This window comes from Dama dama, chromosome 18 (genome assembly GCF_033118175.1).
Source record: "Dama dama isolate Ldn47 chromosome 18, ASM3311817v1, whole genome shotgun sequence".
Classification (NCBI taxonomy): domain Eukaryota; kingdom Metazoa; phylum Chordata; class Mammalia; order Artiodactyla; family Cervidae; genus Dama; species Dama dama.
Genome location: NC_083698.1, coordinates 7,299,441 through 7,326,850, shown reverse-complemented (window position 1 = coordinate 7,326,850; position 27,410 = coordinate 7,299,441). Strand labels below are relative to the sequence as shown.

General features: G+C 43.2%; 1 protein-coding gene and 1 non-coding gene across 2 annotated transcripts in view; one reads left to right on the top strand and one right to left on the bottom strand.

Moving 5' to 3' along the window:
• The window catches only part of SUN3 (Sad1 and UNC84 domain containing 3), a 44,698-nt gene extending 17,514 nt beyond the window's left edge, over positions 1-27,184 (bottom strand). Inside the window, exons 1-4 of the mRNA XM_061166278.1 lie at positions 27,133-27,184; positions 25,156-25,189; positions 14,375-14,436; positions 7,677-7,780 (exon numbers count right to left, since the gene is read on the bottom strand). Coding sequence (XP_061022261.1) covers positions 7,677-7,780; positions 14,375-14,436; positions 25,156-25,189; positions 27,133-27,184 — 252 coding nt within the window. The remainder of the gene's footprint in view (positions 1-7,676; positions 7,781-14,374; positions 14,437-25,155; positions 25,190-27,132) is intronic.
• On the top strand, positions 11,244-11,350 carry LOC133073143 (U6 spliceosomal RNA). Its single transcript, XR_009696853.1, has one exon. It is a non-coding gene; the product is annotated as a U6 spliceosomal RNA (small nuclear RNA).
• Positions 27,185-27,410: the final 226 nt, after the last annotated feature.

Here is a 27,410-nt window from a genome sequence, read left to right as displayed (position 1 = left end):
CATTAGTGAGCAATTTAATTTATCACAGGCTCTCCTCAATATTTTTCTTTGTACAGAGATGTGGAGTTGGGAGCTTATTTTTGGTAGGGAGAAATTTTTATTTCCAGGGTTTCGGTTGCTGTTTGAATAGGTTTCCTCTTGCTACGGGCAGTGTTTTGCATTTCTGTTACTTTTTTCTGTTTTACACTTAAAAGAACATACAGAAAGTATGCCTTCACTAATTTGCTGATAAATGAATTTGAGAGTTCTTTGAAAGCTAACGTTTTCCTAATTTTTGAAAGCATTTGCCTCATTCCCAAAAGGACTTCAGGTGGCTTCCACTTTAGGAACAAACATAGTATAAAAAGTCACTGAACAAAAAAGTGAGGCAATGAAAGTGAACAGAAAACAAGGACTGGAGAAGGATGAAAACGTGTGAAAGATGGGTGTGACTTCAACTCCTGGAGTTCTCAGCTGCAGCCCTACATTTGTTCCTAACATTGTAACAATGGGATTGGGTGTGGGTGGGATGGAATGGGGAAGACAAGAATTGACAGCAGTCCACAGGGAAAAAAAGAAAATCACAAAGATGTGGCAGAAGCTGCTTTGCATATGGCTGGTAATCCATCCCTTCCATGAGGCTCCTGTGATAAGAACGTGCTGGTCCCAGGGCTTCCTTCCTGGCAGGTGGGCAGAGCCCCATGGAAGGTTAGGACAGCCGTCCAAAGCCTTCATTAAGACTTTGCAGCAACTCCAACAAAGCATCTGCTGCCCAACCTTAAACATGCCCATTAAAGGAGGACCAGGGGGCATGCGCAGTCAGTTGAATGGGTACAGAACTGGCAGCCTCCTAAGAAACGGCAGGGTGAAGGAGGGAAAGCAAAGAAACAGCTGTGGGCACAGCCACAGCCTTGCTTCTTCTTGTTGCTTCATTGTTTTACCCTTAAAAATATGGAAGACTTATCAATTAAAAATAAAAATTTTAACAAATATGGAAGCCTTCACAAGTCGTCCTTGTGTGGGGGCTGTGCTGATCTCTGCATTGTTCCAGTTTTTGTATATGTGCTGCCAAGGTGAGCGTTCTTCTGTTTTTTCGGGTAAGGATGACTGAGATCCAAAGCTTTATGTCTTAGGATGTGGCTCCGATACTTCAAGCTGGGGCAGATTGGATGCAAGGGTTCACAAATGTCTCACGTGGCCAGTACTTTTCTTCTTTCGTTTTTTTAAACAAAACTGTTGGCCTTGGAGTACGGAATGAAGCAGGGCAAAGGCTAATAGAGTTTTGCCAAGAGAATGCACTGGTCATAGCAAACACCCTCTTCCAACAACACAAGAGAAGACTCTACACATGGACATCACCAGATGGTCAACACCAAAATCAGATTGATTATATTCTTTGCAGCCAAAGATGGAGAAGCTCTATACAGTCAGCAAAAATAAGACCAGGGGCTGACTGTGGCTCAGATCATGAACTCCTTATTGCCAAATTCAGACTTAAATTAAAGAAAGTAAGGAAAACCACTAGACCATTCAGGCATGACCTAAATCAAATCCCTAACAATTATACAGTGGAAGTGAGAAATAGATTTAAGGGACTAGACCAGATAGACAGAGAGCCTGATGAACTATGGACGGAGGTTTGTAACATTGTACAGGAGACAGGGATCATCAAGACCATCCCCATGGAAAAGAAATGTAAGAAAGCCACCCTCAGTGATCAATGCAAAGAAATAGAGGAAAACAACAGAATGGGAAAGACTAGAGATCTCTTCAAGAAAACTAGAGATATCAAGGGAACATTTCATGCAAAGATGGGTTCAATAAAGGATAGAAATGGTATGGACCTAACAGAAGCAGAAGATATTAAGAACAGGTGGCAAGAATACACAGAAGAACTGTACAAAAAAGATCTTCATGACCCGGATAATCACAATGGTGTGATCACTCAACTAGAGCCAGACATCCTGGAATGTGAAGTCAAGTGGGCCTTAGAAAGCATCACTATGAACAAAGCTAGTGGATGTGATGGAATTCCAGTTGAGCTATTTCAAATCCTGAAAGATGCTGCTGTTGAAGTGCTGCACTCAATATGCCAGCAAATTTAGAAAACTCAGCAGTGGCCACAGGACTGGAAAAGGTCAGTTTTCATTCCAATCCCTAAGAAAGGCAAGCCCAAAGAATGCTCAAACTACTGCACAATTGCACTCATCTCATGTGCTAGTAAAGTAATGCTCAAAATTCTCCAAGCCAGGCTTCAGCAATATGTGAACTGTGAACTTCCAGATGTTCAAGGTGGTTTTAGAAAAGGCCGAAGAACCAGAGATCAAATTGCCAATATCCACTGGATCATCGAAAAAGCAAGAGAGTTCCAGAAAAACATCTATTTCTGCTTTATTGACTACACCAAAGCCTTTGACTGTGTGGATCACAATAAACTGTGGAAAATTCTGAAAGAGATGGGAATACCAGACCACCTGACCTGCCTTTTGTGAAACCTGTATGCAGGTCAGGAAGCAACCAGTTAGAACTGGACATGGAAAAACAGACTGGTTCCAAATAGGAAAGGGAATACATCAAGGCTGTATATTGTCACCCTGCTTATTTAACTTGTATGCAGAGTACATCATGAGAAACGCTGGGCTGGAAGAAGCACAAACTGGAATCAAGATTGCCGGGAGATATATCAATAACCTCAGATATGCAGATGACACCACCCTTATGGCAGAGAGTGAAGAGGAACTAAAAAGCCTCTTGATGAAAGTGAAGGAAGAGAGTGAAAAAGTTGGCTTAAAGCTTAACATTCAGAAAACTAAGATCATGGCATCTAGTCCCATCACCTCATGGGAAATAGATGGGGAGACAGTGGAAACAGTGTCAGACTTTATTTTTGGGGGCTCCAAAATCACTGTAGATGGTGACTGCAGTCATGAAATTAAAAGACGCTTACTCCTTGGAAGGAGAGTTATGACCAAACTAGACAGCATATTAAAAAGCAGAGACATTGCTTTGCCAACAAAGGTCCGTCTGGTCAAGGCTATGGTTTTTCCATATGGATGTATGTATGGATGGTGAGAGTTGGACTGTGAAGAAAGCTGAGCGCCGAAAAATTGATGCTTTTGAACTGTGGTGTTGGAGAAGACTCTTGAGAGTCCCTTGGACTGCAAGGAGATCCAACCAGTCCATCCTAAAGGAGATCAGTCCTGGGTGTTCACTGGAAGGACTGATGCTGAAGCTGAAACTCCAATACTTTGGCCACCTCATGTGAAGAGTTGACTCATTGGAAAAGACCCTGATGCTGGGAGGGATTGGGGCAGCAGGAGAAGGGGGCAACAGAGGATGAGATGGCTGGATGGCATCACCGACTCGAAGGGCATGGGTTTGGGTAAACTCTGGGAGTTGGTGATGGACAGGATGGCCTGGCATGCTGCGATTCATGGGGTCGCAAAGAGTCAGACACGACTGAGCGAGCGACTGAACTGAACTGAACTGTCACAAGTTAGGGCTTCCCAGGTGGCGCTAGTGGTAAAGAATCCACCACCCAGTGAATCCACCTGCGGATGCAGAAGGCAGAAGAGAAGCAGATTGGATCCCTGGATCAGGAAGATCCCATGGAGGAGGACATGGCAACCCACTCTAATATTCTTCCTGGGAGAATCCCATGGGCAGAGAACCCTGGCAGGCTACAGTCCTTACGTCGCAGGGTTAGACACGACTGAACAACTTAGCATGCATGCAAGTTATCTAATTTTAAACCCTGTAACTTTCAGGTGAATCCTGGAAGCTCTTGGATTGGCCAAAAGTTTGTTCAGTTCTTTTCCTGTAAAATGGCTCTAGTAGTGCTTAGTTGTCTTTAACTTCATTTGAAACAATTTTGTTAGATTGTATTGTGACTGCTGACATACCAGTGTGCATTTTTTAAAAAACTTATCAAATTGGTGAATTTTTGTGTAGCCATTTTAATACTGAAGACAGAAGAAAAAAGGAACATTTCTGGCATATTATGTTTGGCATTATATGCATATACCATTTTTGGCATATTTAATATATCAATAAAGATAAAAATGCAACTGAAAAAGAAACAAAGATTTGCACAGAAGCTGCTGTGAGTGATCGAACATGTCAAAAGTGGTTTGTGAAATTTTGTGCTGGAGATTTCTGGCTGAACGATGCTCCACATTCGGGGTAGACCAGTTGACATCAAATCAAGACATGAAGTGAGATCACTCAAAGTTATACCACATGGGAGACAGCCACCATACTCAAAATATCAGAATCAAGTGTTGAAAATCATTTGCATCAGCTTGGTTACATTAATCTCTTTGATGTTTGGGTTCCACACAATTTAAGCAAAAAAAGCCTTCTTGACCATAGTTCCACCTGTGATTCTCTACTGAAACATAATGAAAATGGTCTGTTTTTAAAACAAATTGTGATGAGCAATGAAAAGCTGAAGAGACTGTGGGGCAAGTGAAATGAAGCGCCACCAGCCACACCAAATGAATATGTACTGCTCTCAATTAGACCAGCTGAAGTTAGTGCTCAACAAACAGTGTCCAGAATTAGTCAACAGAAAGCGCATAATCTTCCATCATGACAATGCAAGACCGCATGTTTCTTTGATAACCAGGCAAAAACTGTTGCAGCTTGGCCGGGAAGTTCTGATCCATCTGCTCTGTTCACCAAACATTGCATCTTTGGATTTCCATTTATTTCAGTCTTTATAAAATTCTCTTAAGGGAAAAAGTTTCAATTCCCTGTAAAATTGTAAAAGGTATATGGAACAGTTCTTTGCTCAAAAAGATAAAACATTTTGGGAAGATGGAATTATGAAGCTGCCTGAAAAATGGCAAAAGATAGTGCAACAAAATGATGAATACATTTCAATAAAGTTCTTGGTGAAAATGAAAAATGTGTCTTTTATTCTTACCTAAAAATTCAAAGGCACTTTTTGGCTAACCTAATACAATGACTGCAGATTACACCTGTGGTTAGATCATTAAGCTTGCTGTTGTCTCTCTCTTTTTTAAGTTGTATTGATTTATCCTTTCACTCATTCATTTTGACAGCACTGGGTCTTCATTACTGTGCATAGTCTTCCCTAGTTGCAGCAAATGGGAGCTACTCTGCATGGTGGTGTGTGGGCTTACTGTGCTGGCTTCTCTTGCTACGGAGCACAGGCTCTGGGCTCAGGCTTCAGTAGTTGTGGGGCATGGCCTTAGTTGCTCCTCAGCATGTGGAATCCTCCCAGACCAGGGATCAAACCCCTGTCCCATGCGTTGGCAGGTGGATTTTTAACCACCGGACCACCAGGGAAGTCCTGGGTCTCTTTCTTAATATCACTAATCACAGCCAGGGGGCTCCACCCTCATGACCTAATCACTTCCCAAAGGACCCACCTCCTAATACCTGGGCTTTGTTGTTGTTGTTTAGCTGCTAAGTCATGTCCAACTCTTCTTAGACCCCCACAGACTGTAGCCCGCCAGGCTCCTCTGTCCATGAAATTCGCCAGGCAAGAATAAGAGACTAGAGTGGGTTGCCACTTCCTTTTCAGGGGACCTTCCTGACCCAGAGACCAAACCTGAGTCTCCCTCACTGGCAGGTGAACTCTTTACCACTGAGTCGAAAAGGAAGCCCCAATACTTGGGATTAGGTTTCAACATATGAATTTGGGAGGGGACACAGCAATCAGTCTATGACATTCTAACTCTGGTCCCCCAAATTAATGTTCTTGCATGCAAAATACATCCTTTTATCCCAACAGACCCCCAAGCCTTCATTTATTCCAGCATCAACTTATGTCTAAAGTTTATGTCTAAACTTATATGTCTATCATCCAAGTCAGATATGGATGAGACCCCAGGCACAATCCATCCAAAACAACCTCCCCTCCAGCTAAGATGCTGTGAAATCAGACAAATTGTGTACTTTCAAAATACAGTAGTGGGACCAGCATACCATAGACATTCCCATCGCAAAAGGGAGAAACTGGGAAGCAGAAAAATTTGATGAATCAGAAACATCCAGTCTATGGCAGGAGTCTGCAGGGATTGGAGACTGTGGAGAAGTTTTAGGATCTCTTAGTTATAAAACCACTTAATAGATCTCTGGTCCCAATATTATTTCTTTTTAAAGAAAATTGTTGGAGTACAGATGATTTACAATGCTGTGTCAGTTTCTGGAGTACAGCAAAGTGAATCAGTTATACATACCCATGTGTGCTAAGTCACTTCAGTTGTGTCTGACTCCTTGAGACCCTGTGGATTGTATGGGATTCTCCAGGCAATAATATTGGAGTGGGTTGCCATGTCCTCCTCCAGGGGACGTCCCAACCCAGGGATCAAACCGGCATCTCTTACACCTCCTGCATTGGCAGGTGGATTCTTTACCACTCAGTCAGTTCAGTCGTTCAGTCCTGTCCGACTCTTTGCAGCCCCATGAACTGCAGCACGCCAGGCCTCCCTGTCCATCGCCAACTCCCGAAGCTTGCTCAAACTCATGTCCATCAAGTTGGTGATACCATCCAACAATCTCATCCTCTGTCGTCCCCTTCTCCTCCTGCCTTCAATCGTTCCCAGCATCAGGGTCTTTTCAAATGAGTCAGTTCTTCTCATCAGGTGGCCAAAGTATTGGAATTTCAGCTTCAGCATCAGTCCTTCCAATGAATATTCAGGACTGATTTCCTTTAGGACTGACTGGTTGGATCTCCTTGCAGTCCAAGGGACTCTCAGGAGTCTTCTCCAACACCATAGTTCAAAAGCATCAATTCTTCGGCACTCAGCTTTCTTTATAGTCCAACTCTCACATCCATACATGACTACTGGAAAAACCATAGCTTTGACTAGATGGAACTTTGTTGGCAAAGCAATGTCTCTGCTTTTTAATACACTGTCTAGGTTGGTCATAACTGTTCTTCCAAGGAGCAAGCATCTTTTAATTTCATGACTGCTGTCACCATCTGCAGTGATTTTTGGAGCCCCCCAAAATAGTCTCTCACTGTTTCCATCGTTTCCCCATCTATTTGCCATGAAGTGATGGGACCGGATGCCATGATCTTAGTTTTCTGAATGTTAAGCTTTAAGCCAACCTTTTCACTCTCCTCTTTCACTTTCTCAGGAGGCTCTTTAGTTCGTCTTCGCTTTCTGCCATAAGGGTGATGTCATCTGAGTATCTAAAGTTATTGATATTTCTCCCGGCAATCTTGATTTCAGCTTGTGCTTCATCCAGCCCAGCGTTTCTCATGATGTACTCTGCATATAAGTTTAATAAGCAGGGTGACAATATACAGCCTTGATGTACTTGTTTCCTGATTTGGAACCAGTCTGTAATTCCATGTTCAGTTCTAACTGTTGCTTTTTGACCTGCATACAGGTTTCTCAAGAGGCAGGTCAGGTAGTCTGGTATTTCCATCAACTGAAGAATTTTCCAGTTTGCTGTGATCCACACAAAAGCTTTGGCATAGTCAATAAAGCAGAAATAGATGTTTTTCTGGAACTGTCTTGCTTTTTTGATGATTCAGTGGACGTTGGCAATTTGATCTCTGGTTCCTCTGCCTTTTCTAAATCCAGCTTGAACACCTATTAGATGTTCTATTAGATATTCACATGCAAAACCAATATAACACATGTCTAGTTGGACTCTCTTTGTAGCACATTAGATTTTAAATGAGTAACAGACAAAAGGATTTAAGGAAACATCACCTGGTAATTGTAAAGCCGTGAACCATATTCTGCAATTAGAGCATAAATTTGTCTGGATTTCTGAGGAAACTCTTTCTCTTTAAGCTTCATGTGATTTATAAAACCTGTTAAAGAAAAGATCAACTTTGATTAAAGAGTTTATCTGGAAATACTTATATTTTACATTGATGAAACAATTTATATTTTTAGACAGCACAAGAAAAAATAAAAGTTCTTTCTCTGTGTCCATTTGGGCCTCCTCCCCCCTCCTTGATATGTGGTGTGCATGCATATTACACATTAACCAGAGCTCCTCAAAGATGGGGATGAACTTTATATAAATATCAGTATGTCATTTCGACATGAGCCTTTGTCTCAAAAATGTATATGACTGTGCCTTCAACTTCTAACACATGGAACAGTTCTCAGAGCTCCTGAGAGTCTGTCTCGTGGGATATAATCCTCAGTTTAGCTTGAATAAAATTCCTCTTTGTTCTTCGTGATTATTAATTGAATTTTTGTTGACAACATATATTAATAGAAATTCCTCTAAGCAGGGAAGCTATAGCAAGTTATGTTTTTTTTTTTAATTTCTCATTGTGTGGGGTCTTCGGTGCTGTCTGGGGTTTTCTCTAGGTGAGACTGAGGGGCTCCTCTCCAGCTGCAGCGCTCGGGCTTCTCACTGCAGTGGCTTCTGCTGTTGTAGGGCACAGGCTCACGGTGCATGCGCTTCAGCAGCTGAGGCTCACAGGCTTAGTTGCTCCTCAGCATGTGGGATCTTCCTGGCCCAAGGATCAAACCCACGTCCCCTGCATTGGCAGGCAGATTGTTTATCACTGGACCATCAGGGAAGTCCTATATCAGGTTCTTGAGTGACAATAATTTTCAATGGCAGCAAAAGGTGCTCAAAAAATTGTTCCTCCATTGAAACAATCATCAGCTGGCAAAGACTAACAAGATCAACTTTATTGGACTTCCAAAATCTAATCACAAGCTTGCATCAACCAGAGGACTAAAGGAAAGGGCAGGTTATTTTTGGCAAGAGAGCAGTGTGGCATTATCACTCACTTGCATACCATCTCCCAGAATGGTGGCGGTGGCTGTGTGGGTGCCAGCCAATATTGCTGGCACCGCTTGCTTGTGCCAGGGATCTAACACAGACCTTGTTCTTCAGCTACTCTGACTCTACGTGTTCATCTGCCTGGTATTGCCCTGACTGTCTAGTGCAGAGGCCAATCTTTGCTTCTATCCACTCCCATGCGCTGGAAAAATTTTCTGGGAGGGTATAATGACTGTTCAAAGAATTAAAGACAAACTGGCCATGACCATCTGGGCAAGGGACTGTGAAAGGAGACGGTGGCAGACAGATCCAACATCATGGGAGAGAAGGCAAAGGATGAGGGCTCACATGGGAGCAAGGGCTTGGAAGGGAAGGGAGAGGGCAGTGTGAGTGTCCAGGACTGGACGCGTGCTCAAGGAAGGTCCCAGAAGACCCTAGGCTTGCACCTTGGGTGGATCTGTGGGCCGCATGCAAACAGGAGGTGAAGATTATGGCAGAGCTGTGGGTGGCCCAGGCTGGCCCTGAAATAGAGTCCCAGCTTAGAGTCAAACAGCCTGCACTGGGACAGCAGTTTTCACATCCTTGTTCTCTCCTGCTTATTTTTTATTCTAGGAAACCTGTCAGGTCACTGGTTGACCATTGTGATATCAGAAAAGTGACCATCACGAAACAAACGACTACAGCCCTCAACAAGCAACAAAGCCACCTTCGGAAAAGGGGAGAAGCCAATTCCCAGGGTTACTGTGTTATAAAACTGAAATGTCTGGTTTGCAACACAAAATTACAACGCATACAAAGAAACAGGAAAGTACAGCTCATTAAAGGGAAAAAAAATTGACTGACATCTCTGAGCAAGTTCAAACTCTGAACTGACTGGACAAAACTTGGCAAACCAACTGTCTTAAATAGGCTCAAAAACTAAAGGAAACCACAGACCAAGAACTAAAGAAAACCGAAGAAATGACGTGTGAGTGAAATGAGAAGATCAATTGAAAAATTATAAAAGGAAACAAGTACAAACTCTGGAGATGTAAAGTACAATAGCTGAAATGAAAAAATTCACCGAATGGGCTCAACAGCAGATCTTAGCGGGAAAAGGAGAGATTCAGTGAACTCAAAAATAGAACAATTGAAATTATCAAGTGTGATGAGAAAGAGGAGAATTGCAAATCCAGAGCTAGGCCTATACATCTACGGTTGACTGCATTTTTTGACAAGGGTAACAAGACCATTCAATGGGGAAAAATATCTTTTCAACAAATGATGCTGAGACAACAAGATATCCAGTTGCTAGAAAATGAATCTGGTTCATTTTTAACTCATTTGCTAAAAAATGAATATGAAATTGAAAAATTCATATTATATATAAAAAATAACTCAAAATGGATCAATTAGCTAAACATAAGAGTGAAAATCATAAAGTTCTCAGAAAAAACACAGAGGTAAGCTGTCATGACCTAGAATTTAGTAATGGATTCTTAGACATGACATCACTAAAATTAAAACCTCTTATGCATCAAAGGACATTACTTAAAATGTGAAAGGACAATCTATTGAATGAAAGAAAATATTATATATCTGAGAAGAGTCTAGTATCCAGAATATATTTTTTTAAAAACTCTTACAAGTCAACAACAAAAAGACAAAAACCCAATTAAATGGGCAAAGAACTAGAAGAAATTTTCTCCAAAGAAGAGGTATTAAAAAAAAAAAAAAGAAGAGGTATAAATGGCAAACAAGTACATAAAAAGTTGCTCAATATTAATTGATATCATTCACTGGTGGTGGTGGTGAGTTAGTCACTAACTCACGTCCGACTCTTGCAACCCCACGGACTGTAGCCCGCCAGGCTCCTCTGTCCACAGAATTTCCCTGGCAAGAATACCGGAGTGGGTTGCTACGTCCTTCTCTAGATAGCAGGCATTAGGGAAATACAAATCAAAGTCACAGTGAGCCAGCACTTCACGTCACCAGAATGGCTGCAGTTGTAAAAGAATAGCAAGTGTCGGTGAGGACGTGGGAAAACTGGGACCCTCACACACTACTAGCGGGAAAGTGACGCGGGGCAGCTTCTCTGGAAAACAGGGGCAGCTCCTCCCTAGCAGCTTACCAGCAGGTGTATCACCCATAGAATTGAAAACAGGTATTCAAACAAACACGTGTACACACATGTTCATAGCAGCACTACCCACAACACCCAGAGGGTGGACACGATGGATGTTTATCCATAGCTGAATGGGTAAACAAACTGCGGTCTATCCACACGCTGCAATATTATTCAGCTGCAAAAAGGAGTGATTCGTCTACAACAGGGATGAGCCTCAAAAACACGAGCTTATGAAAGTAACATTTGTTTCACCTACTTCTCAACATTTAGTATATTCAGACTTTTAGAATTTCTACCATACTACAATGGGTCTACTAGTGTTAATTTGCATTTTCTTGATAAATAACAAGCATATTTTCATGTTATTTTTCTTTTGTGAAATGCCAGTTCAGGTGGTTTGCCCATTTAAAATATTGAATTGGTGCTCGCTTCGGCAGCACATATACTAAAATTGGAATGATACAGAGAAGATTAGCATGGCCCCTGTGCAAGGATGACACACAAATTTGTGAAGCGTTCCATATTTTAAAATATATATATATATATATTGAATTGTTGTTGTTCATATTGATTTATGGACTTCCCTGGTGGCTCAAGTTCAATCCCTGGATCTGGAAGATCCCCTGAAGAAGGAAATGACTACCCACTCCAATATTCTTGCCTGGAGAATCCCTTGGCAGAGGAGTCTGGTGGGCTACAGTCCATGAAATCACAAAAGTTGGACAGGACTGAGTGACTGTTTTTTATATTGATTTATAGGAGTTATTTGCACACTTAGAATATCAATTTTTGTTTGATAGAAGTATTAAAAATATCTGTTTTACATTCGGTGGCTTGCATTTTTCCTTATCTTAATGTTACCTTTTGATAAATAAAAATTCTAAATTAAAAAAAAAAAACATGAGCTTAGTGAAAGAAGCCCGACAAAAATAGCCATACATTGTATGATTCCATTTACATGACACTTTCAGAACACGTGTGTCCTTAGAAAGCATATTGTTGCCAGGGACTGGGGTGGGGGCGTGCTGGGGAGTGACTGAGGGGTGTGGGGTTTCTTTTGAGGTTGGTGAAAATATTTTGGAAATACAAGTAGTAGTTGCACAACACTGCGAAGCACTAAATGCCACTGAGTTGTTCATGTCAACATGGTCAGTTTTATATCATGTGGATTTCACCCTAGCAAATAAAAATGGATCCAAGTTCAGTTTAATTCCATTGAAATCATTAACACATCAGTGGTGGCTAAAAAGGATCTGGCACTTTTGTGGGCAAATGGGTAACCTTACAGTGGGGAAAGACAAAGAAGCAGTTTGCACGCACTAGGAAGATGTATACATTTCGTTCTTAAAAGATGTCAAAGGAGAGACTTCGCTGGCAGTCCAGTGGTTAAAACGTCCCCTTCCAATGAAGGGATTGCAGGTTCAGTCCCTGGTTGGAAAATAAGATCCCACATGCCTCTCAACCAAAAAAAAAAAGAAAAAAGAAAGTAAAACAGAAGCAATATTGTAACAAATTCAATAAAGATTTTAAAAATGGTCCACATTAAAAAAAAACATTAAAAAATGTCTAAGGAATATAGGGCATTCGTTTCCAAAACAAGGAAAATTCTGAGCACAAACAGTTCTTCTGTTCACACGGCGTGTTCCTGACACGGGCAGGGAGGTGGAGCCTCAGAAGAGCAGGCACGGATCACTGACACAGGGTTGGGGTAGCGCTGTGGGAAATCTCAAGGGCACAGGGCTCATGAGTCGGGAGCAAGGGGTCGGGGGAGGGCTGCTGAAGCTCTCAAGCTGAAATCAGCAGAGGTGAAGACCAGATAGCTGGAAGCAACAGAGCCAGACAGCGTGTAGCTCTCAGTAGAACCGGAATCTTCGAGATGAAGTTTAGAGGTCTGCAGAGATGGGATGGTGCTCAGGGCCCTAAGGTGCAGCTGAAGGAAGGCTGGTACAGGCTTCCGAGAGCCCTCAGTCCAGGCATCCATGCGCAAGCCCAACTGAACAGCCCCCGTTGCTGTATAAAACGGCATTTTGTGGCAATAACTGGGTGAAACTCTGACTTCCCTGGATACCCTGAAATTCAAGGTGTCCACATACCACAGAACAATTTTCCATTGTACCAGAATTCACGGTGCGTGATATTTACAGCCAGAAAATGGCAACCCATGTGTTCTAGCCTTTCTTCAAGAACCCCATGATGGTCAGTCTCTGATTGTCAAAATCCTTCAAGATGAGTCACCCAGATTTAGAAAAGATCAACTGTATGTGTTTGCAATAAAAATATAAAGGATTCCTAACTTCAAAGCAACTTCTCTGATTTTGAACCGTGATTCTGTAACAGGGAAGAAGAAAAAAATCTGACTCCATATTTGATCTGTTTCTTTTACTTTAATCATTGCTTCCCATGGCTTTTGTCTGTTAAAAAGATACTATCTATACATAACGGCTTGCCTTGGGGAACCCTTCCCTTCTGCATGAATGTTAAACTAACCTGTCTTTGTTCAGCTCACTGGGAGACACTCTGACCCTACCCACTTGTGAATGACAGCAGGAAAAAGAAATGAATGCATCCCTTCCCTGAGGATGGCCAGACCAGGAGATATTTTGCAACACTCATGGTCTTTTGACTTCCCAGGTGGCTCAGACCTTTGCCTGCGATGCAGGAGGAGGAGTGGTGGTAGTGTTGGTCGCTCAGCTGTGTTTGACTGAGACCCCATGGACTGTGGCCCGCCAGGCTCCTCTGTCCATGGGATTCTCCAGGCAAGAACACTGGAGTAGAGTGCAATGCAGGAGACCTGGGCTGGGAAGATCCCCTGGAGAAAGAAGGAATGGCAGCCCACTCCAGTACTCTTGCCTGGAGAATCCCATGGACAGAGGAGCCTGGTGGGCTACAGTCCATGGGGTCTCTAAGAGTCAAACACAACTGGGCGATTACCACTACCACACTACTACTCCGGCATCACAGGACTAACTGAGTGACTTACGCTTTCGCTTCATGGTCTTTTTACTTTACTTCCTTTCCTCCTCCCCCTCTCTGTTCTGTAAAAGAAATTGGCATCCAGACCCCATAATATAGTACTCCAGGACTCTCATCCACCATCTTCTCGGATGCCCAGCTTTCTGAATAAAGCCTCTATTTCTTGCCTCGACACCTTGCCTCCCGATTTATTGACCTGTCCTGTGTCAGGCAGAACAAGCTTAGACCTGGTAACAATTCTAAGAGAAATTAAGTTCTCACTAAGTTTTCAACAAAGAAACCCATATTACTTTTACAAGAGAACCTGAGTGCTGCAACTACTGAGCCCACAAGCCACAAGGGAAGACCCTACATGATGCCACAGAGACTCCTCGTGTTGCAACTAAGGTCTGATGCAGCCTAACAAATGAATAAACAAATACTGAGGGGGAGGGGGGAAAAAGGAATGGTTAAGAGCATGCAGTCACTTCCAGGTTTCTGGGCCACTTATTGCAAATGCGAGTCATTCCCCTGCCATCTCTCTCATCATACACATACCCTGTGAAATGGCTTCAAGGATCATTACTGAGTAAGACTCACCCAGAAGAAGTAAAGTCAGTATAAACACCATACCCATGACAGTCTTCCATGATCGAGGTAACCTAAAAAGAGGAAAAGTAACAGCAAAAAGAATTTAGCAATACACCACTCTTAACCTTTAATTTGAACTTTAACCTCTACAGCCAAGTCGACAGACATGACTAGGCTGAGCATGTGAGTTCATTTAATTCCTAATCCACTATCTGTGAAACTGAGGGGAAAAAGCATTCAGAGTGGTGTATATACGTATTCACACATACATACACCATACACACCCCTCTTTCACACACATTACTGCCCTGTTGCTGCATGTTTTTATGCCTATAAATGTTTATGAAGAAGAAAGCAAAAGAGGTTATCCTAGAGGTCTGCAAAGTATCATCAGCCCAGAAGAAAAAAAAAAAGTCAGAGTCTGGACTGTAGCCCACCAGGCTCCTCTGTCTATGGAATTCTCCAGGCAAGAATACTAAAATGGGTTGCCATTTCCTACTCGAGGAGATCTCCCCCACCTAGGGATCGAACCTGCGTCTCCTGCTTTGGCAGGCTGATTCTTTACCGCTGAGCCAGCTGGGAAGTCCAAAGAGCTATGACAATGAACAGCTATCTGATAAAATTCTCTAAAGCAATCCTAACCCTTTCCCTCACTTTTTATTGAAATACAACACACATAAAGAAAAAAAACACAGATCATTGCACAGCTCAGTGGATCCAAAGCCCATCCCCACCCTCCCACTGGCAACCAGTGGGACAAGAGGTTTGTAGACAGGAGGTGGCGGCTCCATGCAGAAAGAGCAGTCAGCTCCGACAGCTGTCTCCACTTGGTCATGGGTGGTCTGACCAGCATCATCTTGGCTGTTTTAGGTACAGTTAATCTTCAGTTTCAGGGTCCATTTTCCCCCACGTCTTTGAGGTCAGTTCTCAGAATTTCGGCAGTTTAAGTCGTGGGTTCACCTTGGAAAGTCAGTCTGGTCATTATGCAGTTAACTTCTTCTATCTGAGGTTTCATTATCTATCAGACAGCTCACAGCATATGGCTCAGAATATTAGGAACTAAAGAAGGAACAGAAAGGTCCTTAACTATGCTTGATGACTACATTATTATTATTCGGTCTCCTTCATTTTCCTGTTTCCGTATTTCTCATTTCCCTGATTAAACTTATTCTTTGACTAAAGTTTTCCACAGACAAAAGGCAGGCGGAGGACAAGGGGTGTTGGGACAGGTACCACAGGGTCCTGCTCTGTTTCACCAAGACAGAAATGGCTGGGTTTGTGCATATCTGGTCTCAGCAGATCTTTCCAAAGACTTTACGAAGTGATCTCAGTGACCTTTCCACATCCAACTTTAAAGATTTTTTTTAAAAGAAGGAAAAAAAAAAAGAAAATGGCTAAAATAGATTAACCTCACTGCAACAGAAGGCTAGGAGCTTTGGGACAAAGTCCTCTAAGATGGCTAATTGAAATTTCTATTTAAAATATACAAAAACCAGGTGACAATGAATCACTCATTAATTACAGAAGGCACCCTGATGTAGCAGGAGAAGCACTGGGTCACAGCTCAGAAAAGGGAGTGAAGCTGTCACCGACTGTGCCGGTTACACAGTGAGGCCAGACAATACAGAAATGTGGAGTTTGGGGCAGAGAAAGTTTTATTGCAGCGTCATGCAAGGAGACAGGTGGCTCGTGCCTTTAAAAAACTGAGCTTTTCTAAGGCTTTCAGCAAAGCCTTTTCATGGGGAAGGGGAGGAGGGGCATGGAGAGCTGTTGCAAACTTCTTGGTGTTGGGTCCTTTGTGTAGCTCTCCACAAGGGTCAGAATAGTCAGGTCACAAGTCCCTTTAAACCTCCATCAAAACAAACGTTATTCTCTGTCCTGCAACTTTTTATATAAAGGTGTAATACTCTTAAAGGTCATGGACAAGAAAGGGAAGGGGAGGCATTAAATTCTGTCTCCCAGCCTCCTTGTGGCTTTTAACAAATCTATAAGCAAAACGATGTCACCCCTCATGTTATTTATTCAAGGTCCCAAGGCTTGACTTTTGTACTCTGAGGTCTAGGCCCTGGCTAACAAGGGGATGGGGTTCCTGTGCAGGCTGGTCACCCTGCCCGGGAGCTATCATCCAGCGCCCAGTCTGGGACCAGTGGCCAGTGCCCAGGACAGGCTGAGGAGGCAGATCTCAGCTGGTGATACCCTTAAGGCCAGGTACCCAGACCATGCCCAGCTGTCATCACTGAAGGAGCTAGATGCCCGACACGCAACCAGCCCTCAGGCTCCACAAGGCCACACAAACAGGGGTCAGTCTCTTGGAGACTCACACTCATAGTCTTGTGATAATGGCCTTGAGCTTGCCTATGACAAAGCTGGGCCAAGCTGAAGCTCCAATACTTCGGCCACCTGATTCGAAGAGCTGACTCATTGGAAAAGACCCTGAAGCTGGGAAAGATTGAAGGCAGGAGAAGGGGACAACAGAGGACGAGATGGTTGGATGGCATCACCAATTCAATGGACATGAGTTTGAGCAAGCTCTGGGAGATGGTGAAGGACAGGGAAGCCTGGCTTCCTGCAGTCCATGCAGTTGCAAAGAGTCAGACGTGACTGAGCAACTGAACAACTGAGTTTCAGCAAGTCACCTGATCAGTTTGTTTGGAGTTTTGACCTGTTGTTTATGAACTAGTGTCCATCAACGGGAAGGCAGAATTCCCTGCTCCAGGTGCATGCAGAATGGCTAAGAAGTGACCTCAGGTCTGGAAGCTGCTTCAGTCATGTTTACCTATGTGTGTTTCTTTATATTTTGCTGTTTAACATTATGCGCATGTGACAGGAACCATTTCCTGCATCGATTTGTTTGCTGAGCAAATGGACAGATGACTCCCGCAGTGACCTGCTCCTGAGCTGTGCTGTCAAACTGGCTTGTAACCCCGCAGCTGGGGAAGTGGCTCAACACCCTAGGGAGCAGAGACCAACTCAGGACCATTGGGTGGAAAACGTTTTCCTCTCTCCTTCTTGGTTCCTCCGGCTGGTCTAAGAATTAAAGTGACAGGACACAGCTTAACCAAACACAAGTATTATGAGTTATGGTGAGAGAGGCCAGGAAAACCAAGTCACTCTCCGAAAACTTCACTTCAAGTATCATCTTTGGCTAAAGACAGAAGAGGGTGTAGGGGTTGGGACTTCAAAGGGGAGGAAGGCAAGTCACGTGGGGATGGAAATCAAGTGCGTGGTAAATAAAAGCAGAGACAGAGGGACACAGAGTGGACTCTGATATCTGGGCCTTGCTGGTTCCCCCACCCCACTCAGATCCAGAGACAATCCCTTTATCCCAGTTCTTTAGGCAGCTAAAGTGAAAGGAAAGTGAAGTCGCTCAGTCGTGTCTGACTCTTTGCGACCCTATGGACTGCAGCCTCGCAGGCTCCTCCGTTCGTGGGATTTTCCAGGCAAGAGTACTGGAGTGGGTTGCCAAGACAAAAAGAGGACCTCCTGATCTTTCATTTCTTCAAAATAATCAGCCTAGGGGCTTCCTGGGTGGTCCCAGTGATTAGGACTCTGAACTCCCACTGCAGCGGGCTAGCTTTCTATTCCTTGAGAACTAAGATCCCTCATGTCATGCTGCTGCTGCTAAGTCGCTTTAGTCGTGTCCGACTCTGTGAGACCCCATAGACGGCAGCCCACCAGGCTCCTCTGTCCCTGGGATTCTCCAGGCAAGAACACTGGAGTGGGTTGCCATTTCCTTCTCCAATGCATGCATGCATGCTAAGTCGATTCAGTCATGTCCGACTCTGTGTGACCCCATGGACAGCAGCCCTCAAGGATCCTCTGTCCACAGGATTCTCCAGGCAAGAATATTGGAGTGGGTTGCCATTTCCTTCTCCCCCGCATGCCATGAGGTGTGGCCAAAAACCAGAAAAAATATATCAGCTGAAATTAACCCTCAGGCCAAAGAGATACACGGGGCGGGGGGGGCGGGGGGTGGGGGCAAATTTTGTTCCTCTGCAGCAGGAGCCACCTAATTCCACCCAATACAGAATCTTTAAGTAGCTCATCCACTTACAAAAAGCAATAGTGCCCATTGCCTGTCCAAGGTGTTACTGTTATTTTTCAGTCGCTAAGTCATGTCTGACTCTTTGGGACCCCATGAACTGCAGCATGCCAGGATTTCCTGTCCTTCTCCGTCTCTTGGAGCTTGCTCAAATTCATGTTCATTGAGTCAGTGATGCCATCTCATCCTCTGTCGTCCCCTTCTCCTGTCTTCAATGTTTCCCAGCATCAGGGTCTTTTCCAATGAGTTGGCTCCCTGCATCAGGTGGGCAAAGTACTGGAGCTTCAGCTTCAGCATCAGTCCCTCCAATGAATATTCAGGGGTGATTTCCTTTAGGATTCACTAGTTTGATCTTGCAGTCCAAGGGGTTCTCAAGAGATCTTCTCCAGCACCACAGTTTGAAAGCCCCAATTCTTCAGCACTTGGCCTTCTTTATGGTCCAACTCTCACATGACTAGTGGAAAAACCATAGTGTTGAGTCCTGTACCCCAGGCCATAGTGGGAGGCTTTGCACCAAGACCACAGAAGGGGAGCCCAGAATCAAGGGCACCTCCAAGCTTACTGAGCCCCTTTGTAACCGTTGCCAAAAGCCCCCTGATAATCACTAACAAGCTTCCTGATTCCCAATTAGGCAAAGATGCCCAACCAATCAACTAGTGTTAGCCTTCCTGCAGGAATTTTCCTTGCCTTGAGGCTATAAAAATTGGCTATTAACCCACAAAAACTGCCTACTCTCGCTGGTCTGTCAGGAGGTCGGCCCGCTGTGCTTGCAGTGCCCACTCTATCTCTGTCTTTTGTTAATAAACTCTCCTTTCTGCAATTCTCTGTCTGGAAATCCTTTTCCAATCCCAGCTCAGACTGCTTGAACACATAGCTTTGACTATACGGACTTCGTCGGTAAAGTGATATCTCTGCTTTTTAATTCACTGTCTTGGTTTGTTGTAGACATGGGCTAAAAGCAACAGAGAAGGAGGTCTTCCCAAAAGTCTCCTCTGAAGGGACATGAAACCTTGAAACCACCATCCTTTACATCTCATTGGTCACATGAGGGATCCACTGTCTAAAGAGGGCTACTCAAAGGTCAGAAGACCCTCCCAAGGAACTGGCTTAAATGAATATTAACCAAAGGTTAACTAAGCTTTTTCATTAAACCTTAGCTGTTATCCATGGGTGGTTTTCATTACTCTCTGTTTTGTTTGACCAGCAGGCAGTGCCAAGGGCACAGTTGATGAAGCTTGGGTTTTTGGGCCATCCAAGTGGTCCAGGATTTCCTGCTGTCTCCCCACTTCTTCCAATTAGAGGAGACACAGTTATTAGCTCAAGATGTGCACCCACTAAAAGCCCGTGTAATCAGCTCTCACCCAGGGAGGTAACAAGCACCCTTTGTGTACAGACTTGTAAAGCATGGTGCTGGACCTTGCACCTGGCAGAGACCGAGCAGGAGGCCACTGACAAATGAGCGACGCATGAGGCTGCAGGCTGCGATCGTAACTTCACACCACTGATGAAGCTCATTCCTTAGACAAGAATGTCTCCTCTTTCATCACCCTTGTCCCCCACGTGCTGTGTATGCTGTGCTTAGTCGCTCAGTCATGTCTGACTCTTTGCGACCCCTCGGACTGTAGCCCGCCAGGCTCCTCTGTCCATGGGATTCTCCAGGCGAGAATACTAGAATGGGCTGCCACGTCCTCCCCCAGGGGATCTTCCCATCCCACTTGTGTGATTAACCTTAACCGCTACCATAGAGAGGAGACAACAGGTCAGAAAGTACTGGGGTCCAGAGAAATCTTCAGAGGTTCTCTCTGTAAAGGAAGGTTATTTTCCAGGGGGACAGAGCACAGGCGATGAATGACATGCACGCTATCAAACCTTAAGGGGGTCACCCTGCAGTTACGTACCCGCTGGCGTCGGGATTTTCCTGCTGTGGGAGCACCACGCTCCCGCTAGAGCTGCTACTGGCGTCCTCAGAGGCAGCCCTGAAGAGCCTGGTGCTCCCCCTCGACTTGGGTCTCCCACTCATCCCCCCGCCCCCCGCGCCGAGTAGCTGGCGGCCTCTTCGCTACTTGATGGAAAGCATGAGGCGATATACAACGGTCTGGGATTGGCTTGGGGTTTTGCCTTCCTACTTCTTGGCTGTTTCTCCTTCGAGGGGGAATCCGTGAGTGAACTAGCCCTGGAGGAGGTCCCCCGGCTCTTCTGTTGCATCACCTTCTGTGACACATCACAATGGCCGGATGCCCAGGCAGGGGGGCACTTGGCCCCCCACCAGCCAGCACCCAGCCCGAGCGTGTGTCACAAGGCTCCCAGACACACCGCGAAACGCCAGGGTCCCCCAGGCCCCATGCTTCTGCCTCAAGAAATCTGTTTCACTGTGCTTGCTTCAGTACTTTTTCAAAAAATTAAATATCATGAACAAAATGGAAGATCCCAGAACACTACTCGCCTCCTTTCTTTCCCACAGAAAATTGAAAATTGATATACAAAATTCCCACGTTTTTATTTTACCACGTAAATATGTATCCATAAACGTTTTCACACTGCAAATTCAAATGATAAGCCACTCTCAGCTTTCTTAGATTACTCGTCTTGAGAAATACTAACTTCAGCTTACTCATTTTAACTGCCGTATGGTATTTTACTACATCATCTGTTGATGACAGACAAATGCACAATCTGAAAGTTAAGTTTTTTTCGGTGGTCTTATTGAGGGCTGGGCTTTCCCAGTGGCTCAGTGGTAAAGAATCAGCCTGCAATGCAGGAGACACAGGAAAAATAGGTTTGATCTCTGGGTCTGGCAGATCCCCTGGAGGAGGACATGGCAACCTGCTCCAGGATTCTTGCCTGGAGAATCTCATGGACAGAGGAGGCTGGCGGACTATAGTCCATAGGGTTGCAAAGAATCATACATGACTGAAGCGACAGAGCACAAATGCCCTGAGGACTAGACCAAGACAAAATTTCCCAGGGAGCTCTGAGGAACTGTCCCAAAGAGTTAAGGGAGAAGCTAGGATATATAGTGGATTTTGCTGAAAATCACACAGACCAACATGCAGCAGAACATCAAAAGATGACTGCTAATGACACACCTGAATTAATGGGTTAATGCTTCTCCATTAATGGGAAGATGCAAGAGTCTGAGCTCATTGAAATCATGACTTTGATATAGACCTTAACTCTCTAGGGCTGCTGCTGCTAAGTCGCTTCAGTCGTGTCCGACTCTGTGCGACCCCATAGACGTCAGCCCACTAGGCTCCTCTGTCCCTGGGATTCTCCGGGCAAGAACACTGGAGTGGGTTGCCATTGCCTTCTCGAATGCATGAAAGTGAAAAGTGAAAGTGAAGTCGCTCAGTCGTGCCCAACTCTTAGCGACCCCATGGATTGCAGCCTACCAGGCTCCTCCGTACATGGGATTTTCCAGGCAGGAGTACTGGAGTGGGGTGCCATTGCCTTCTCTAGGGCTAGCATCCTGCTTTTCTCCACTGTGAGTCCTGTCGGCAGTGACCGATGGCCTGATGGTCGGGCAGCATTCCTTCTTTACTGGAATGGCAGGCAACACATCACAGTTCACTCTCCCAGTCTTGTATGAGTGTAAGGTTCAGTTGCTTTTTGTTTTTTAGCAACACAGTGGAAGTTCAATGCCTGCCTTTGTCTCATGCACATGACAAGGGCTTCCCTGGGTGAACCTCTGGAAGGCAACTGCTGGGAATGATGAGCATGCTTATTTGGGGCATAAAATTGCAGGCTGACAGTTATTTTCCTCTGAGTCCTTTGGAGATGCTATTCCATAGTCTAGGACTTGGCTGTTGGGGATAAAAATCCTGCCTAATCTTCATCTCTCCTTATTCCTTTTTTGCGTGACAGACTGTGTGGCAGTTTTTGGTTTTTCTTTTCCCTCTGGTCATTTTCAAGGTTTTCTGTTCATCTTTGATGTTTTTTTTTTTCTCCATCTTTGATGTTCTTTAGTTTCACCAATGTAGCTCATTGTGATCGTGGTTTTTAATCTTTTCTCCTTTTTGGAGGAAAAAAGCATAAGATATTTCATGCTCGTGTATTTCTTCAATTCTGGGATTTTTATTTTGGCCATCAGTTCTTGAAATGCTGCTTCTCTACCACTGTCATTCTTTTCTCTCAATGGCCCACCTGTTGACATTTGTAAGATAGCACTAAACTGCCCCTTTAATTTGTTTTTGGTGTTTTTTTTTATGCTGATTTCAGGGTAAATTTTAGGAGCTATTTTTATAATACGCTAATTTTCTTTTTAACTTGGCAAAGTCTAGACCTATCCCAAGAATTCCAGAGATTTCTGATTTTTTACTTAATGATCCAAAATTCAAAAGATGCAAAATGATACATAGCAAAGTACTTAGCCACTTCTGCCTGGTAGCTGTCACTTCTCCACTCTCCTTGCATCCATGGTACCATTTTCTTTTATTTTCTTTCAAAGATATGATTTGTTGTTTTTGTTTTTTAGTTATTAAGTTGTGTCTGACTCTTTGGACTGCAGGCTTCCCTGTCCTTCACCATCTCCCAGAGTGTGCTCAGAGTGAAGTTCATTAAGTGGATGATGCCATCCAACCATCTCATCCTCTGTTACCTCCTTCTCCTCTTGCTCTCAATCTTTCCCCACATCAGGGTCTTTTCCAATGAGTCAGCTCTTCACATCAGGTGGCCAAACTACTGGAGCTTCAGCTTCAGCATCAGTTCTTCCAGTGAACACCCAGGACTGATCTCCTTTAGGATGGACTGGTTTCATCTCCTTGCAGTCCAAGGGACTCTCAGGAGTCTTCTTCAGCTCCATAATTCAAAAGAATCAATTCTTCAGTGCTCAGCCTTCTTTATGGTCCAACTCTCACATCCACACATGACTACTAGAAAAAACCACAGCTTTGACTAAATGGATACATATGTACAAATACATATATATATATATATATATATATATATATATTTATGTACTTGTGTACATAAACTTATGTACATATACTTATGTACAAATATATGTGTGCATCTATCTATCTTTATATATCCATCTCTTCACTTTGTTGAAAGCGAAAGGTAACTTGCTAGAAACCATGTTCCACATCTTGCTTTTTTCAGGTAAAAATAGATCTTGGTGACCAAGATGGTGGTGGTGGTGATGAAAAAAAGAAATTTTAAATAATTTGATAATCAAAGCTATCAAATAGCTGATCAAATAGCTTTGATTTTACGGTAGTAACTTTTCTCTCTCAGTAAATGTTTTATGAAAGTTTCAAACAGTTTTTAATCTTTTAAAAATATATTGTAAAATCTGCCAAGCATAATAAATTAATTCATACTAGGAAAAAAATATATCTTGGGTTTTGTTTTGCTTTGTTTGGCTGTACTAGGTCTTTGTTGCAGCATAGACACAGATCTTTAGCTTTAGCAAGCGGAATCTAGTTCTCTGACCAAGGATCAAACCTGGGCCCCTGCATTGGAAGTATGGAGCCCTGGCCACTGGGCCCCCAAAGAAGGTCCTTGGAAGTTTTTGTGACTCACTTTGAGTTGATCTTTCTTTTTCATGGCTGCCTAGGGTTTCAGTGTACGAATGTGCACCAATCCATTTACCCTGATGAGTGTTTTTATATTGAAAACAGTGTGCAATAATGACCACAGGCTGAGGTTATTCCAAGTGTGTGAGTATATCTGTGAGAATGCACAGCCAGAGGAAGAACTGCTGGGTCCACGTCTCTTTGTGTCTGTCATTTTGATAAATGTTGCCTTTGCCCTCTCCAGAGACTCTACCAGCTAAGTTTCCACTGGAATTTATGATATTTTCCTCCTATTCACCAACATGGTATATTATCAACCTTTTAATCATTGCCAATTGAATAGCTTTTTAAAAACGGTACCTCAGGAGAGTTTCTTTTTGCATTCTGATGAGTGAGTTTGAGCTTTTGTCCCCACGTGGTTAAGACCCACATTCTCCTGGGTTCTGCTTCTCTTGTTTACCTGTTTTTGCTTTGTTTCTTTTGCTTGGAAATTTATTTTTAAAATAAACTTTATCATTCTTTCATTTAGGTCTTTATTTTTTAAATTTTTATTTATTTTTGGCTGTGCTGGTCTTGGTTGCTATGTGTGGGCTTTCTCTCATTGCCAGGAGTCGGGGTGGGGGTGGCCACTCTCCAGCTGCAGCGTGCGGGCCTCTCATTGTAGCGGCTTCTCCCGCTGCAGAGATGGGATCCAAGGCCCACGGACCCCAGCAGTTGTGGCGCACAAGCTTAGCTGCTTCACTGCATATGGGATGCTCACAGACCAGGGGTCAAACCCGTGTCCCCTGCGTTGGCAGGGTCTCCCAACCAATGAACCACCAGGGAAACCCTCATTCATGTCTTTAAGTGTATACTCACTTCATTAAGTATGTACTTATTTTAAAACCTTTTTCAAGTAACTGAAATAAAAATAAAACCTGTCTGGAGATTACTCACTATCTGATGAGTCACCATCTTTCCATGGCTTGTTTCCATGGTGACTTAGGTTGGTACATGGCAGACTTATTTTCAGTGAAGAGTTTCCTGTTTTCATTCTTGTTTGTCTCTGATCCTCCATGTTTATCGGCATCCCATGACTTCCAGAGTTGTAAATTATTTTCTATTTGCATTTTATCTACTGCCATTATAAGTTTGGAAATAGCAGGTACTTGAGACCACAACCCCAAAGCTTATATTTGGCAGAAGACTCCAACCTATTTGCAATTATTTATTTTTAAAAAGATTTATTTATTTACCTATTTGGCTGGTCTTGGTCACAGCATTCAGGACCTTCATCACATCATGCAGGTCTACAGGTCAGCAGTTGCAGCATGCAGGCTCAGTTGGTTCACTTGTGATCTTAGGTTCCCCCTGCACCCCAGTGATCAAACCCACTGTGACTGGCAGAAAAAACTGGGAGTTGTCTCATACGGCAGGGCTGGCAGTGAATGCAGGCAGCACACGGAGGTAGGCGTCCAGGACTTCCCTAACGGTCCAGTGATTAAGGCTGCACTGCAGGGGCTGTGGGTTCGATCCCTGGTCAGGGAGTTCCTCCCGAAAGTCAAGTGGCATGGCCAAACAAATTAAAAAAACATTGGTTTCTGATAGCCTGCAACAACTTAGCTTTATAAATAATAAATCATACATGATAAATGGTCTTACTATTTTTCAAATATGAAGTATTTATTTTGTATTTCTTCAAAACTAATACAATTACTTTAGCATTATATATAAATTGTTGCATTATAGGAATTTAATAAAAATGATATAAACTGTTCTGTTACTTGCGTATACTTTGTTTTTACTCTGTCACTTTTACAAAACATTTTACTGTTACATCTTAAGAAAGGTAATCTGTTTAAATTTATTGTAAATTGTGAAGTTTTTCTACCAAAGAGAAAGATCATTATCACTTTAACACATAATGTTAAGAGATGCTGGTAAGGACACAAAGAAATCCTGTCTCATTCTGTGCCAACCACAGATGATAATCTTGTTTCCACAGATGGTAATCTTGTTTTTCAACTGAACTGAAAACCCAAACTGCTACATAATACTGAAATACAGAAATGTGTGGAAAAGGAAGCATTTGTCTTGAAATGATCAGATTATCATCAAACACAAAACACCAAATGTGGAAACCCCCCCATTTTATGAAACCCGAGTCTAAGGAATATGCTGCATACTATGGAGGACTGAGTCTCCTGGGAGTGATGTTTAGGGAAAGGAATTTATCTACTGGGTTGGAAGATGAAACAAGGATGGGCTTGAGCCTGAAGATGTATCTCAGGAGTTTAGCAATATTAGCTTCAGTCAACAACATGAGCAAACCAAGAGATAGTAGTCCGAGGGCTTTAAAAAATCGGAATTTACACTCAAATACATGTTTTCCTCTTCCCCCAAAACCCATAAACAGGATATAATCATACACAATATCTATGTAAGATATAAATCTCTAAGAATTTATCCACATATAAAATACAGATATATTTTCCCCCCACCCAATACAGATATATTTTAAACAAATATCTACAAATAATTGAATAATTCATTTTCTTTCCATAAACTGCTAACTAACTCTGTACATGAAGTGAGATTGTATATGAGGAAAGGCTGGATCCTTCTAAAAACTCCAGGCTGTTGAATCAGTTCTAATGAGATGGATGAAACTGGAGCCTATTATACAGAATGAAGTAAGCCAGAAAGATAAAGAACATTACAGCATACTAACACATATATATGGAATTTAGAAAGATGGTAATGATAACCCTACATGCAAAACAGAAAAAGAGACACAGATGTACAGAACAGACTTTTGAACTCTGTGGGAGAAGGTGAGGGTGGGATGTTTCGAGAGAACAGCATGTATATTATCTATGGTGAAACAGATCACCAGCCCAGGTGGGATGCATGAGACAAGTGCTCGGGCCTGGTGCACTGGGAAGACCCAGAGGAATCGGGTGGAGAGGGAGGTGGGAGGGGGGATCGGGATGGGGAATACATGTAACTCCATGGCTGATTTATGTCAATGTATGACAAAACCCACTGCAATGTTGTGAAGTAATTAGCGTCCAACTAATAAAAATAAATGAAAAAATAAAAATAAAAAAATAAAAACTCCAGGCTGTTATATGAAAGAAAGGTCATATGTGTTAAAGTATAGGAAATAAACACTGAGAAATCTTCATAATAGATTTTTCTTGTGTCATGTTTTCATTTGTATAGCAGCTCACTTATGTTCTTATTTGATTTGGCATCTGCAAATACCTGTGATTTCAGGCACATTCCAAAAGTCAGAACTTTATTCTGAGGAATGATCACTCTTCATTATAGCTCAAATGATGATTTCAACTAGTAAAGAGGGTTGTCAGCTTGAGTAAGTTCCTTTCTCTTCTGTTAACCAAGCTCAGAAATAGAGAAAGATATTCTTTAGTCAGGACGGCACTAATCAGTAGGATACACTATTTTAAAAAATCACCTTCTCTTGGCCGCAGTCCCCTGGGCAAACAAT